General features: G+C 41.0%; 3 protein-coding genes across 5 annotated transcripts; 2 read left to right on the forward strand and 1 right to left on the reverse strand.

Moving 5' to 3' along the window:
• The first annotated feature begins 659 nt into the window (after positions 1-659).
• On the forward strand, positions 660-3,981 carry LOC116196876 (60S ribosomal protein L3-like). Its single transcript, XM_031526800.1, has 6 exons — positions 660-807; positions 1,717-1,823; positions 2,184-2,294; positions 2,471-2,775; positions 2,896-3,305; positions 3,530-3,981. The coding sequence occupies exons 2-6, from the start codon at positions 1,739-1,741 to the stop codon at positions 3,786-3,788; spliced, it is 1,170 nt and encodes a 389-aa protein (XP_031382660.1). The 5' UTR covers positions 660-807; positions 1,717-1,738; the 3' UTR covers positions 3,789-3,981.
• A 1,919-nt stretch (positions 3,982-5,900) lies between these two features.
• On the forward strand, positions 5,901-7,923 carry LOC116196493. Of its 2 annotated transcripts, XM_031526238.1 has the most exons (4): positions 5,901-6,021; positions 6,231-6,325; positions 7,017-7,486; positions 7,597-7,923. In XM_031526238.1, exons 3-4 carry the CDS (start codon positions 7,190-7,192, stop codon positions 7,744-7,746), a joined length of 447 nt encoding a protein of 148 aa, XP_031382098.1. In that variant the 5' UTR covers positions 5,901-6,021; positions 6,231-6,325; positions 7,017-7,189; the 3' UTR covers positions 7,747-7,923. The 2 variants fall into 2 exon arrangements, with proteins under 2 accessions (XP_031382098.1, XP_031382097.1); XM_031526237.1 differs by lacking the exon at positions 5,901-6,021 and having other exon boundaries at positions 6,127-6,325.
• A 184-nt stretch (positions 7,924-8,107) lies between these two features.
• Positions 8,108-13,471, reverse strand: LOC116196492 (MACPF domain-containing protein At4g24290). 2 transcript variants are annotated; one of them, XM_031526235.1, is made up of 8 exons: positions 13,204-13,471; positions 12,346-12,647; positions 11,154-11,392; positions 10,261-10,462; positions 9,812-9,880; positions 9,544-9,730; positions 9,271-9,437; positions 8,108-9,077 (listed from the first exon to the last, which is right to left on the reverse strand). In XM_031526235.1, the coding sequence occupies exons 2-8, from the start codon at positions 12,604-12,606 to the stop codon at positions 8,385-8,387; spliced, it is 1,818 nt and encodes a 605-aa protein (XP_031382095.1). In that variant the 5' UTR covers positions 12,607-12,647; positions 13,204-13,471; the 3' UTR covers positions 8,108-8,384. The 2 variants fall into 2 exon arrangements, with proteins under 2 accessions (XP_031382095.1, XP_031382096.1); XM_031526236.1 differs by lacking the exon at positions 13,204-13,471 and adding an exon at positions 12,755-13,194.
• Between the last annotated feature and the right edge of the window lie 314 nt (positions 13,472-13,785).

The raw sequence follows: 13,785 nt of genomic DNA on the forward strand, positions 1-13,785 counted from the left end.
TATTAAACTCATGAATCTCCGCAATAATGAATATATATAAATAGGATATTGACATTGACTTGTTCTGGACCCTTTTTTAGAATGGAAGCATAATACTCTCAGCAAAAATGATGATGATGATCTTGGTGGTGATCATGACAATAATGATTATAATCATGAAGTTGATGCTGGCTTGAATATTACCTCCACATAGCAAAGTACATAGACTTTTGGTGACAAGTTAACCATTTTTCAACAGAAATGATAACTTGTTAGTTAAGTACAAAATAGAACGAAATGTGGCGAAAAGATAAATGAACACTGCAATACCGATGCCCGCTCCTAGAATGAGGACGGTGTGGCAATCCGAACCGACCCAGCCGACAGACGCATGATAACTATACGGTCCCAAGTAACCGTGTTGTACCTAATGCACATGAAAGCATCAATGGCGAGGGACTATGTAGCTAGGTAGTCCCTCCTGTCATGCGAAGGGAAGTGCAGCCTAGCCCAAGATAGCATATCAGCCCAACTCAGTCTTCCCGTCAGAAGCCCAATCACGGGCCGGCCCACAAGAAAAACCCAACTACTGTGGGCTCTGTTCATTTTGGGCCGTTGCAGACTTGTTCCGCAGACCTGCGCAGCCAACTGAAACCCTAATTTCGGGAATGAACGTCGGGAGTGAGATCCGACGGTCAGCGTCGAGCGACGGGAATCAATCTTAGCCATTGAATCTCACGGCCAGCCACTATAAAAGCACAAGCTCGCGGCTCGCTAGGGTTACCCCATTTGTCAGAGGAGGGAACAGCCGCCATTGTAGCGTCAGAGGTACTATCGTTCGCTCCTCCGTGCAGTGTTGAGCATATTTGTATGCATACGTAGTGAATTTGAGCTGAGCTTTGCTTTTGATCATGGAGGATTTGTGTTCTGCGATCCAAAATCGATGTTGGGATTCATCTTTTAGCGTCAAGATCACTGCTTATTAGTATTGTGTCAGCTGTAGCTGATTGAGATGGATTTTCTCACCGTCTGTTTGTGATTTGAACCATTTTGAAATGCTTGATTTGGTGGTTGATTCAGCTTATGGTTCTATGCTCGATGGAAGCTGCTGAGTCTATGATTTGAGCATGTTCTTGTTTCGCCATTCCTAGCAATGGTTAAAATGATCCCCTAAAATAGTACGCTGATTAATCAAGGCCGGAGTCTCGGAGGGGCTCTTTGCCAAGACCCGTGTATCGGGTGATTGGAAAGAAATACAACTGAGCCGGAGAATTGGCATTGTTTAATGCCATAGGCCTTTGGTTGGGGAGCATTTTCTATCATTTGTTGGGACATGGTTGATGCTAAGACATGCTTCTTTGCTCAATTCAAATTCGATGATTTAAAGATTCTTATGTTGGATCTGTATTATTCTAGATCGGGAGGATTCTTTTCTGTATTCAAATTGTGATGTTTATGCCTCTTGTTGTACTTAATGATTTTATTGCTCACGGCATATATTGGTCAGTCGATCCCTATGTTAATTTTCTATGTCCTTGCAAAATGTTTATGAAATTCTTTAATGTGAATTGTGATGCCTACTTGTCTAGGTTTGTGCATATGGTCACGTGTGAATAATAATTGGCCGTTGTTGAAATAGTCACTTGATGGTGTCTGTATATTTTGTTTTGCCGATTGCTGCAATATTCCATTTTAAAAAAAAAGAAATTTAGTGATAATTTCCTTGAGGTTTTGCAGAGGATACTATTAGGCTGTAAGCATGTCTCACCGTAAATTTGAACATCCAAGGCATGGTTCCTTAGGATTCCTTCCAAGGAAGAGGGCCTCTCGCCACCGAGGGAAAGGTAGATGATGCTTTTGAATTTGTGTATGGACACAGTTATGCAATAAAAAACAATAGATTTGTAATTTGCAAAGCATCTTTAACTCTTATATTATGCCATGCATTATTTCACATTTCCTTTTATTTTGACTGTGTCTCACCTTCAAGAGAAGGTTTCCATGTACTTTTTAATTGTCCCTGGGTTGTTTTTGACCATTAAGAATTATCTTACTTAAATATGAAGAAAATGTATAGCTTCAGAGTTACTGTAGTCCTGTTTCTTCTAACGTTTCCTTCTAAAGTAGTAGTCATATAATACACGGAATAATTTTCTATCGAACTTGGAAGGTACTTTCTCGCGCTGATTTGTCATATATTACAGTGAAGGCGTTCCCCAAGGATGACCTGTCAAAACCATGCAAATTAACTGCTTTCATTGGGTACAAGGCAGGGATGACCCATATTGTGAGAGAAGTTGAAAAACCTGGATCGAGTAAGTTCCTCTGGATGGTATTCTACTTGCTCTAAATCATGAAAGTGCCAATAACCTGTAGTGTAGTTTGGCTTTGTAAAGGAAACGATAATATGTAATACTTGGGAATCCTCCATTTCATATATATTTTGAAATAAATAATGTTGGCTTTTGCTGATGGCATTCAATTTCTTCAGAACTTCACAAGAAGGAGACTTGTGAGGCTGTGACTATTATAGAAGCCCCGCCCATGGTGGTGGTTGGTGTTGTGGGTTACATCAAGACACCCAAGGGCCTGCGCAGCCTGCACACTGTGTGGGCACAGCATCTTAGTGAGGAGGTGAGGAGGAGATTCTACAAAAACTGGGCCAAGTCTAAAAAGAAGGCTTTTACCAAGTACTCCAAGAAGTTCGAGTCTGATGAGGGGAAGAAGGATATTCAATCCCAATTGGAGAAGTTGAAGAAATATTGCACTGTGATTCGAGTATTGGCTCACACCCAGGTACTTCACTTGATACAAAGACCATCTCCAATGATAATCAGTTGCCTACGTGTATGATCTTAATGCACACTCTTTCCTGATTCTTGCATAACTTAATTGTTGAATTTTCTGAATTTACAGATTCGGAAAATGAAGGGACTGAAGCAAAAGAAAGCACATCTGATGGAGATTCAGGTGAATGGTGGGACTGTTGCCCAGAAGGTGGACTTTGCTTACGGTTTCTTTGAGAAGCAGATCCCAATTGAAGCAGTGTTCCAGAAGGATGAGATGATTGACATCATTGGGGTGACCAAGGGTAAGGGATATGAGGGAGTGGTAACCAGGTGGGGCGTGACCCGTCTCCCTCGCAAGACCCATCGTGGGCTCCGGAAGGTTGCCTGTATTGGGGCTTGGCATCCTGCTAGGGTTTCGTTCACAGTTGCTAGGGCTGGTCAGAATGGGTACCATCATCGTACTGAGATGAACAAGAAGATCTATAAGATTGGGAAGGCTGGTGAGGAATCCCATTCCGCCATGACTGAGTTTGACAGGTTTGTCTTCCTGCTTCCCTTCCTATTTGCTGTTTTACAGTATGGAGGAATGGATTTCTCTGGATTAGGCGAAAAAATGATAAAATGGACAACATGATTGGCAAAGAAAATGAACGTATGAAAGCAAAGCATATGCATGGTATGTGATAAGTCTGATTCTCTTAACAAGAAGACTGGGACCTTTTGCAACTCTAAAAGTGATTTATTGGAATTGTTTATTATAGGACCGAGAAGGATATTACCCCAATGGGAGGATTCCCGCACTATGGTGTGGTGAACCAGGACTACCTGCTGATAAAGGGCTGCTGCGTTGGACCAAAGAAGAGGGTTGTAACCTTGCGGCAGTCTTTGTTGAAGCAGACTTCTCGGGTTGCTCTGGAGGATATCAAGCTCAAGTTCATAGATACGTCATCCAAGTTTGGCCATGGCAGGTTCCAGACCACTCAGGAGAAGGCCAAGTTCTATGGAAGGCTCAAGGCCTGATTAGATTTAGATATGAAGAAAGCCCAAATGAGAGGAGAGAAGCATCTATTTATAGTTTACTAGTACCTTATGCTACTTTTTATGACATTTGACATGAAAATTTTGGCATCTTAGTTTGGTTCGATCGTGATGGTTGAACTTTGTATCAGAGTTTGTCGAAATTTATGGGAATAACTATGTTTGCCATGTATCATTAGGCTGTGGTTGAAACCTCGAATTCATCCAAAATTGTAGTAACTTTTGAATCTGGTCATTCTAAACGCTAAAGAGAAAGACCATTTGCTTAATCTGAACATGGTTTAAGATTATTTACCACCCGAAGGTTTTGATCTCCCGCCTTCAAAGTGCTTGATTTTGGCCGAAAGGCAGAGACAAAAGCGAAGGCTAATGAAAGTAAAAAGGGATTGCTTGAGATGGATGGGGAGTAGGGTTTTTGACAGGGACAGGGGAAAGAGGGAGGTAAAAAAGAAAAAAAAAAAGAAGGAGAGAAATTCTGTTGTTGTTAGTATGCTTTAATTTTGTTCTTGCCAAATGGGTCCTATAAAACCTTCCCTCCTCCTTTAGAAAAATGTCTTATATGGAAAAGAGACATCATTGTCCTTTTGTAAATGTTACATTTGCACTAGGCATGTTCTGTTGCAATGTTGCTCAACTCAAGTTACCATTAGCATAAGTTAAAAAGTTTTTATCCTTCTTCCACTTTATTATGTACTGCAAATTGTGAATTAGGTGGAGAAACATCTTATTTAGATGTGACTTTGGTCTTGATTTAGATGAAATTAATTCGATGGGAGTGACACTCTCACACAGAGAGAGAGAGAGAGAGAGAGAGAGAGAGAGAGAGAGAGGACCTGCTTTGCTTCCATATGTTCCAAGACATTGTGATTACCTGGTTGACAAAAAGACCCTAATTCATGGCATTTCCAGCAGCTCGCTCTCTCTCTCTCTCTCTCTCTCTCACAGTACTAAATCATATCTCTGTCATTATTATTCCTTTCCTCTCTAGTTTTTTTCTTCCTTTCGGTAATCTAATAAGATATTTCTGCTTTTAATGAATCGACTGATCCTCAAATGTTACGTTGTGACACTACCACTGTTGTCTCCTACTACAATGTACCTTAGGGAAGTCTTGTATGAGAGATACGCCCATATTGATGTTTGGCTTTCCGGAATAGGTCCTTTTGTATAAATCCTTCGAGAATACTATGTCCATGTTACTGATCTTTAAGGAAAAGAGGATGAGGCTTCTTGTCTGATGCAAAGCAACATATGTAAAGGGAAAGCGGAGGAATAAATGGTCTGTGCTCTGCATCACCCACTCCACCCATATATATACATACATACATACATACATACATGTATGTATGTACATTTCTTCTCCTAAATCATGGCATTTCTGGTCCTGCATAGCTGTAAGGTGCCCAACATCTATTCTCCTTTAAACCCTATAAAGAGATAACAGTTAACAGAGAGAACAGATTGAGAGGTGTAAAGGAAAGATATGACATGCCCATTACTTCCACTTTTGTTCACAAACAAACAATTGCAAAATGCTTCTTTCTTGCTCAATTTCTTATTGCTCGCTGCAGCTTTGGTGATTTTTATTCCTAGAAGCTAATCTATACATATATATATACACACGCGCACACACATCACACACATATATATGTACACTCTCTAGCAATAGCAGCCTTTAATATTTGTTTCAACCATCTGGTTTCTTTATTTAGTGGGAGGTTATTATTATGATGAGATATCTCACCTTTATTTCTCCATTATTTCAACAGAGTGGTTATGCAGATTTGAATTTGGATTCCGCATTATTACCATCATGCAGGCATTCTTTTAATCCGTCGGTTAGATAATACTTAATTACCATTCTTATGAGCAATTATCCAATCTCTCACCTCTGATTTATATTATCAACAAAACCCTTGTGGTTCTTTTCCTCATCAAAGCATCAACTTTAGTTCTTGCATCATAATCATCATATGCCATTGTGGTCCTTCCGGGTTGCGAATATCGGTTTAAATTCTCTGTTTTCATGCGTAATTAACTTCGAAACTCAGAGTTAGGGAAGATCATTATTCTATTCACGTGCAATTTTTTTAGTGAGAAATACTTGAAAAGGAGCAAAAGCCAATAGGGCCATCCTCCCACATCTGTGACAGCTCCCTCAGACAGGGGAAGGCCCCGTCTGTTTTGATGGCCTTTTTGAATCTCCCAGACAAAGGTATAGTATTCATCAAGTTAGGCATCCTGATAATGAACATCAAGGCATTAAAGAAAAAGGGCTGTTTCTCCCTTTTATTTTCATTTTCCATTTTCTTTTAGCTTGGAGATATCTGTGCCTTTACATTTCTATCTTTTGGGTATAAAAGTAGATGACTTGGAGCATTAATTGATTGTGAGGACATGGACTGTCTTGTTTTACCTCTCCAGGTGATATTAACCGAAAATCGAAACAACTAAGAAAGAAAGCTGCTACAGTGCTACTTCTGATCTGCAACGGGCCTTGGAGCTTCTCCAAAGATCAGGTAAGTTCAGATTGGTGACAGTCATACTATGATTTCTCCATTGGTTTTTGAAACCCTTCTCATTTTACATTTTTAACAGTTTCCTCGAAAAACAGTTTTGAATCCTTCTGTTTTCGTCAGCATTCTAGTTGATTTTCCCTTTGATCTGGGACAGGCATATATGCTGCTCATTTTCCGGTTAAATCCTTATTCTGGGACGGGCATTCTTGTAGGCTTCCCTCTCTTGTCCCGCTTTAACAACTCCTCATTTTCTTCGACTTATTATCAACTTCATGTCATCATTGGCATTTGCTACAAATCCAATGGATGGCTTTTGAGTGTGTATACTCTAAAGATGGAAAATCTACCATAGTTCTGGGAGATGATGTGCGATTTTTATTTCCAGGAACTGCATACAGTGAATTGTTCATGAAGTTTCACTAACTTCCTCTATTCAACCAGCGACAGGAAAAAGAGAATTATGCTTTTCTGTTTCCAGCTTTTCTAAGAATCGGAAAATGAGGGTGCAGCTATGCAATTTTTTTTGAAAATGTTCCCGTGCATCGGCAAAATGAAGCCGGAAAACTGGAAACTTGCTGTGACTGAAAAAGACCTCGTTTTGGTGTGAAGAGTTGAACTCTCGTCAGTTTCTAAACTCCTCTGCAGTTCCTTGCAGATAACAATTCGTTATTTTCTTGAACTCTTTCTGCAGAAACACTGGAGAGAAAATTGTTCCATTCAATGGCTCGGCAAATGATGAGTCTAAAGTAGTGACCTACAGAAGTGTGCGATTGTCAGTAGAGTTGTAGCAGCAATTAGACTATACTTGAGCCGGACAGCAGCAGATAACAGGGATTAATTCCAAGAAGAAGCGGACGTGTAAGCATGAGTGACTTTGGTCCGGGAAGATCGAACACTTGGAATATATACACGAGCTTGGACCCAAGTCCGTCCCAAGCAGCAGCAGATAGAGAAGCCGAAGCACCTTGGAAAGGCTTCGGAGCATCGGTTAATGCTATATCATTTGGCTTTGTGGCCACGGCCATTCTGATATCTTTGTTCCTCATCATGGCCATCTTTGAGCATCTGTTCAGGCCCAGTCCCAGCTTCACTTCGCCGGAAGCATTGGCTGGAAGATCCCTGGAGGCAGGGATGGCGGATAAGCTCGGGAATCCGCACCATGTAACTCTACTATTCTTCGCCAATTTTCTGCGGACCAACTACATTGAAGATGATTCTCTAGTAACTATTTCTTTTTTCTTGGTTTTGATATTTATCTATATTTTTTGCAGGTTTCGACATCGTATGCAGCTGATTTCTCGGTGATGATGCCGGGACAAGATTATCCGACCTTCATTGCTCAACCTGCTCCTCTCCTTTGCCCTAGAGAAGGCATCCATTTTCCTCCTCATGACCATGATTTTGCGCACTCCGTTACATAGCCTTCCCTTTTGTTTTTTAGCCTTTTCTTTTCGTTTTGGCATTGAAGTGCCACTGAGGCTATATATATATATGTACATTTTCCTCAGGATGGCCAATTTAATTCGATCGGATAATTGGGCCTGAAAAATATTCAATCATATAATCGAAGTTATTCCAGCTCAACCATCACGATAAAAGGGATTGGTTAATCACCGTGCAATTATGTTGGGAAAAACTCTATTAGCAACACGCACGGCCTATGCTAGAATTATTGTCCTATGGGCTCGTACGGTGTGCAGGGGAGAACGGGAATTAGTCGGGTGTAACGGGGACAGCCCGTGTTAAAATAATAATAACAATCATGATGTTACTTATGAAAAGGGAGAAAATTATCTTAGCTTCTCTGTGTGCGTAGGGAAATGGGCTGGGAAGTTTAAGCACAGAGAGATGATTTATGGAAGAAAAATCACATCGCTAATCAAAGATGAATAAATATTACATACACAATGCAGATTATATGGAACAAAGCATCAACATCAAGCCTCCACACTCCACAACCCCTGCGCAACCTCGGCAACCCGACCCGACCCTATCCGTATCGGACTCCCCACTCAAACTCAATTTTCTCCTTCCGGAGAGAGTAAGCAGACATGGCCCATTAGGGTTCTCCCATGGGTTCTAGCTCTTCATCAGGCAACACAGCAGTCAGCAGAGAGTACTTGACCCGGAGAGAGATCCTACCCTTCTCGACCGCCAGTTTTGCCCCCGAGACCACCCAGTACCCGGGAGTTTCCTCTGGCCCACGAGTCATCTCCGTTGTATCAACAAACTTCAGAAGCTTCGGCGCTTGGACTGGCACCGGCGGTCCACCTGGGTAAACAGCCGAGTTTATATTCACATCGGCGGGCCTTGGTGGTGGTTTTTGTACTGTTGAGAAGTGATGGCTTATGAGGGTTGATATAATCCCTGACTTGGGTGATAATCCAGGTGACCCATCCCACACGGGCCGTTTCACAGCGATCGCTCCCAATAGAGTTGAGAATCGGAGCCGTAAGAATAAAATGTTCTTCATCCCGTAATTTTCAACCTGAAGCTGGGCCCCCGTGACAATTGAGAGATCCTCATCCGTCTCTACTGGGGCAGTGCACACGTGAGAACAGTTCTTCCACTGGACTTTCTCGTAATACCTGCGGTCATAGGATTCCTGAGTGAAGTTTCCACTTGGGTCATCGATCAGCTGGAATGATTTTGGAAGGGTGGAGAGATGCTGTAAATGAATTGCCAAGCGGTCGCTCCTTTTGCCCTCCAAGTACAGCCTCATTCCTGTAACTGGCCTCTTCCCCACATCAACCTGTTGTAGAAATTCGTGAATAACCAATATAAAGCTCGGCAACTTTGTATAGTAAAATCCAATATCATGAAGTGGAAATCAGAAAATCCTATCTACTTTATCATTGGACCAGAAATTTCAGATAAGTGGAACTATACTGCCAATGATCATGAAATCAGAAGCAAACCTAACATGAGAAGCGAAGACGCATTACCTGAGTGGTGTTCACGTACAGCTTAGGACCCAGCAAGCTGAACCTCAATGAACCTGTGCTCTGTCGCTTCCGCTGAGGGCCAAGGGGAAGTTCACTGAATACTGGGGCCCACTGTCTCGGGAGCTGAAATTCGAGAAACTGCTGGAGCTCTTCAATCGGTGGTTTATCTAGAGAGCGTAAATTACAAAGATGAAAAATATGAAGGAATAAAAACATTAACTGGAACATTTTACAGTGGAAAAAATGTGGCCAATGAATGAAAACCCTACTCACATCTTAGATACAGATTAATGGCATGGCTTAGAAAGCCACTTCCGGGAACTCCACTCAACAGTGAGGTAATTGGAATGAAGGTCATCGAAATTACATCAGGCTCTAACTGTACTGTGTTTAACCAGTCATTGTGGGAGAAGTTTCTATTATCACTTCCACCTCTTCTCTTGCAAATAGTCACGATGTCCTGCATTTTAAGTCATGAGATTATAATTTGCTGCAACCTTTCATAAAGGAAGACCGGAAGCAAACTCATTACTAAGCACACCTCTTTGAGTAGATAAGAACTTGACGAACTGGCATCTGCAAACCGTAGCCGTTGGTCCCTGATATCAACCTGAAACATATACCATCATCAATAAACACCAGAGATGGAAGAGCAAATATCAACTCTATTTCTACGCAGGATATGCAATAAACTCAAATGGACTAGACTTCATAATTTACGCTTTCAAGTGGACTTCATATTTTTCATCTTTAGCATTGCAATGATGCATTCTATACTATACATTAAGAATTAAATAACAATCTCTTGCCATAAGATGATGGTTCTAAACGCGAAATCCCCATAGAATATATCCTTATTTCTCCCATTAATAAGATTGAATAACTTATGCGCGGGTCACTTCTAAGTCCTTTTAAATCCGCAACACATGAAAGAAAAATGTCTAGTTGGAAACAAGATGATGAAAAGAACTATGTATATTCTTCACCAACCTTCTCATTCCGGTAAACTTGTTCAGGAACCACGTTATATTGTCCATTGCTGTCTAGAAACCTCTTATCTGCCATCTCCTTCAGTCTCTTTTGTACTTCAGCAGGCTGAAGAGTTGAGGAATGCTGCTGCTTCATATATATTACATCCTTCCCTCCCATTTTTATACCAACGATTATATGAGTTCCAAATGTCTCAATGAACCTGAAGTCCCATATCAGCTTTTCCATCACTACTAAGCTTAATTTCAAAACATCAGATTAAATACCATCATCAAAGAAAGTGAGAGACTAGAGTATTATATAATGAGAGTTGACATTTCACAGGCACACAATGCAAAGATGGAGGTATGAGTGCTAAGGCCACAAACCCTCAACTCTAAACCCCCATATCAAACTGATAAACATATTACTCAGCAAAACTGATGAAAAAGTTCCTTTTGTTACCCAACTCTTTTTGTACTTCTGCACATTAATCAATTTATTGAAAATCCTTTTCTTAATGGTAATGATGATGCATATCATTCACCAAAAGAGGACAATATCCCCTTTTGAAGCCTAAAGGATGCCAATAAAAAATATCAAAGGAGCTCAAGTACAGGCTATTCCATAATATTGACCAAGGCATGTATGATCCAAAGAAATTTCAACCGACCAAAATGATTGAGCTAGCTAATACTCAAGAATCAGGGACGGATATTCTAGCTGCAAAGGATTTAAGGACGATTCTCTATTTGAGAGAACTGTAACATGCCAAGTATATGACTTTTAGGAATAAGGATCATCGAGCATATTTTATATAGTTAAGCATTTAATATGCAATTTAGATTTTAAAAAAACCCGGACTTGATATTTCTAATTGAAGGCAAAAGAATTCTAAAAGCATCTTAGCTTACCTTGCTAATGCAGCAGGCTCCCACGATGATGGGACAGCGCTCTTCACATGGTTGCAGAGGACAACATGAGACTTTTCAAGTGCAACAGTGTAGAGTGTAATAAAAACTCCATCAAATGCAAGCGTCTTAGTGTTCGCTGCATCTTTCTGCCAACTTCCTGACAATTCGAACATTGAATTGAAGAGGCCTGAAGGAATTTTTCCTGTTAGGGACATCTCCTGGTTGAACTGTTCCGACATCTGCAAGAAGAAAGTAAGAAAAATTCAGGAATCTGCGTATATGCAGTCTTATTCAAACAGCACAGGAAGATGTGCCAATCAAGTAGAAAACATGAAAGAAAATGACAGAAGGGAAGGTAGAAACAACACAAACTCCTGGAGAAACAAACATATGCCCCCCCAAATAATTGCTTATTGAAATCGCGCTGCATCTAAACATAGTCAAAGTAGAAAACATAGCTGTTTTAGCAACCATATAGGCAAGTCCATAGCAATAGGGAAGATGCCAAGAAGGAACAAGTGAAATAAAGTTTCTCCAGTCACATATGTAGCAAATATCAACTGGAAACACACCCTTTTTAGGAGTCCAACACTTACAGACTTGCCTGTGTCATCAGTCAACAAGGCAATGCCTCTTCCGAATTTTATTAAAAAGAATAAATCTTCTCCAGTGTAATAACTGTGAGCAATGATAAAATTTAATCTTTGACAACCACAATGCATTACCAGAAGGCAGAAAAACAGTGATACCCTATTCATAGAAACCAACTATAAGAATTTTTTGATAAGATAGTTCATTTGACTTTTATTAGCCGTATATAGACATAAACAGCGAACATGCCTACTCTACACACGACTGGCTTAGGGAGAGGAGGGAAGAGTGAAAATAGCTCATTTGACTTAACCCAGTGTATGGCTAATAAATCTTCCCGTGAACTTCTTTATATACCGTAACAGCAAATTGAGATAACAGAAAAAACTGGAAAAGCATCAGAGAAACTGTTAAGAGCAATAATCAGCATTGATCTTATATGACAAGACAACCAAAATGGGCTGAATAGTTGATGAGTAGAGAAATGAAATGGACAGCAGTACACTTGAGTTTTTTTGAACTTATAGTCAAAAAGAGGAAGTCATGAAACGTGAAAAATGTAGGAAGGCCAAAGAGCACGGGGAAAGAGCAAACACAGCACCTGTTGGAAAGAGAGAACATCGGACCTAAACCTTGTTCGCTCTCCTTTGTCACAATTTATGGACTTAGGCACATACTTGATCGAAATTCCACCAGGTAGAACAATCTCACGTCCTCCTTCCTCACCAATCTCAATCAAACGTGAATAAATTGAATCCCCTTTGCAGTATTTGAGCCTCAGATCTATCGATATATCATAACCACGCCCAATCGATCCGATAGCAATCTGTGCCGCTTCTCTGGCTGAAACCTTGAGAGCCATTGCTCAGAGCATCACACGCTCCCCAAGGATGGATCCGAGCTCTACACGGGGGCAGAAATGAAGACAAAATTCAGCTAAAGGAAAGCGAAATAATTTTTTCTTCTTTCACTCAATCAACTTATCGCAGATTTAACACAAGGACAAGTACACCAGCTGACTCCGAACTTCAAACGAGTATGTCATCGTCAGAGATACGTAAAAGCTAATAGATTTCATCGGACAGCAGATCCAAAAGCCGCATACAGTCGACAAATCGAGAAATGTCCGTCAAGTTCAGTGCAAACCGCCGATCCATTTCACCCGAAAATGATAAACAATATTAGTCAATCCTCGGAGTGAAGCCAGCCCACTTCAACAGCTCACATTGCGTCAAAATCACGTCAAGATCCAACAACCACATTCATTTCAAAAGCCTAGTACAACACGACAACACTGCGCCAAACTCAGTCGCACGTCAAATGAATGAGCATCCGACGGCAGGCAATCACAGAATCAGCTCAGAAAACGTCAAGCTTGGGGCGCAAACCACACCGAATGAACACAGACGGCCAAGCGGGAAGTAGAATTCAACTCAGAGAACGGGACTAAGTTCCGTACAGTATTTCCCGCTCACGCGACAGGATCGCGGCTTCAACGTATTTGTCATGTAAGCTGGGCGCGGGAGTCAATTTGAGCTCAATCCCGAGCCGATTCAGCTGAGGCGAGAAGCCGACGGTCGACGGGGATCACGGCAGAAGCGCCACAGTCCAGTCCCACTCCCCAATTAATGCCAAAGAAAACCCTAGCAGTAGCAGCGGCAGCTGCTGGAAAAGCAGAGCTGAGAGAGAGAGAGAGATGTCTCTTGTTTTTCGGAATTAAATGTTTTTTTTTTTTGCAGTGAGAGTAAAAATTGGTTTGACCAGAAAAAGAAAATTAAATATTTATAAATGCGATGAGAGAGACAGACGGACAGACGGACAGGGACTAAACTGAGAGATTTGGGCAGGAAAAACAAATTTGGTTTTTCAACGGCGGAATTTCTGATAATTTCACGTGCCCGAACCCACTTGATCTTCACGAATTATTATTATTATTATTCAACTCCACGTAACTTCGGGATCCTACTTCGCGCTACTCGGTATTAAGAGCCTATTTGGATTTCCAAATATCAAATTTTAACTTTAACTATAACAAAAATAC

The sequence above is a fragment of the Punica granatum genome, chromosome 2 (assembly GCF_007655135.1).
Source record: "Punica granatum isolate Tunisia-2019 chromosome 2, ASM765513v2, whole genome shotgun sequence".
Lineage (NCBI taxonomy): Eukaryota > Viridiplantae > Streptophyta > Magnoliopsida > Myrtales > Lythraceae > Punica > Punica granatum.

Bases quoted from the DNA above. Each gene is read 5' to 3' on its own strand.
- LOC116196876 (XM_031526800.1), top strand. From the start codon at position 1,739: ATGTCTCACCGTAAATTTGAACATCCAAGGCATGGTTCCTTAGGATTC. The intron at 2,776-2,895 runs GTACTTCACTTG...CTGAATTTACAG, and splicing joins GAGTATTGGCTCACACCCAG to ATTCGGAAAATGAAGGGACT. The intron at 3,306-3,529 runs GTTTGTCTTCCT...TGTTTATTATAG, and splicing joins GCCATGACTGAGTTTGACAG to GACCGAGAAGGATATTACCC.
- LOC116196493 (XM_031526238.1), top strand. From the start codon at position 7,190: ATGAGTGACTTTGGTCCGGGAAGATCGAACACTTGGAATATATACACG. The intron at 7,487-7,596 runs GTAACTCTACTA...TATTTTTTGCAG, and splicing joins AGCTCGGGAATCCGCACCAT to GTTTCGACATCGTATGCAGC.
- LOC116196492 (XM_031526235.1), bottom strand. From the start codon at position 12,606: ATGGCTCTCAAGGTTTCAGCCAGAGAAGCGGCACAGATTGCTATCGGA. The intron at 11,393-12,345 runs GTGCTGTGTTTG...TTCTTCTTGCAG, and splicing joins ATGTTCTCTCTTTCCAACAG to ATGTCGGAACAGTTCAACCA. The intron at 9,731-9,811 runs GTGTGCTTAGTA...CTTAAAATGCAG, and splicing joins GTTCTTATCTACTCAAAGAG to GACATCGTGACTATTTGCAA.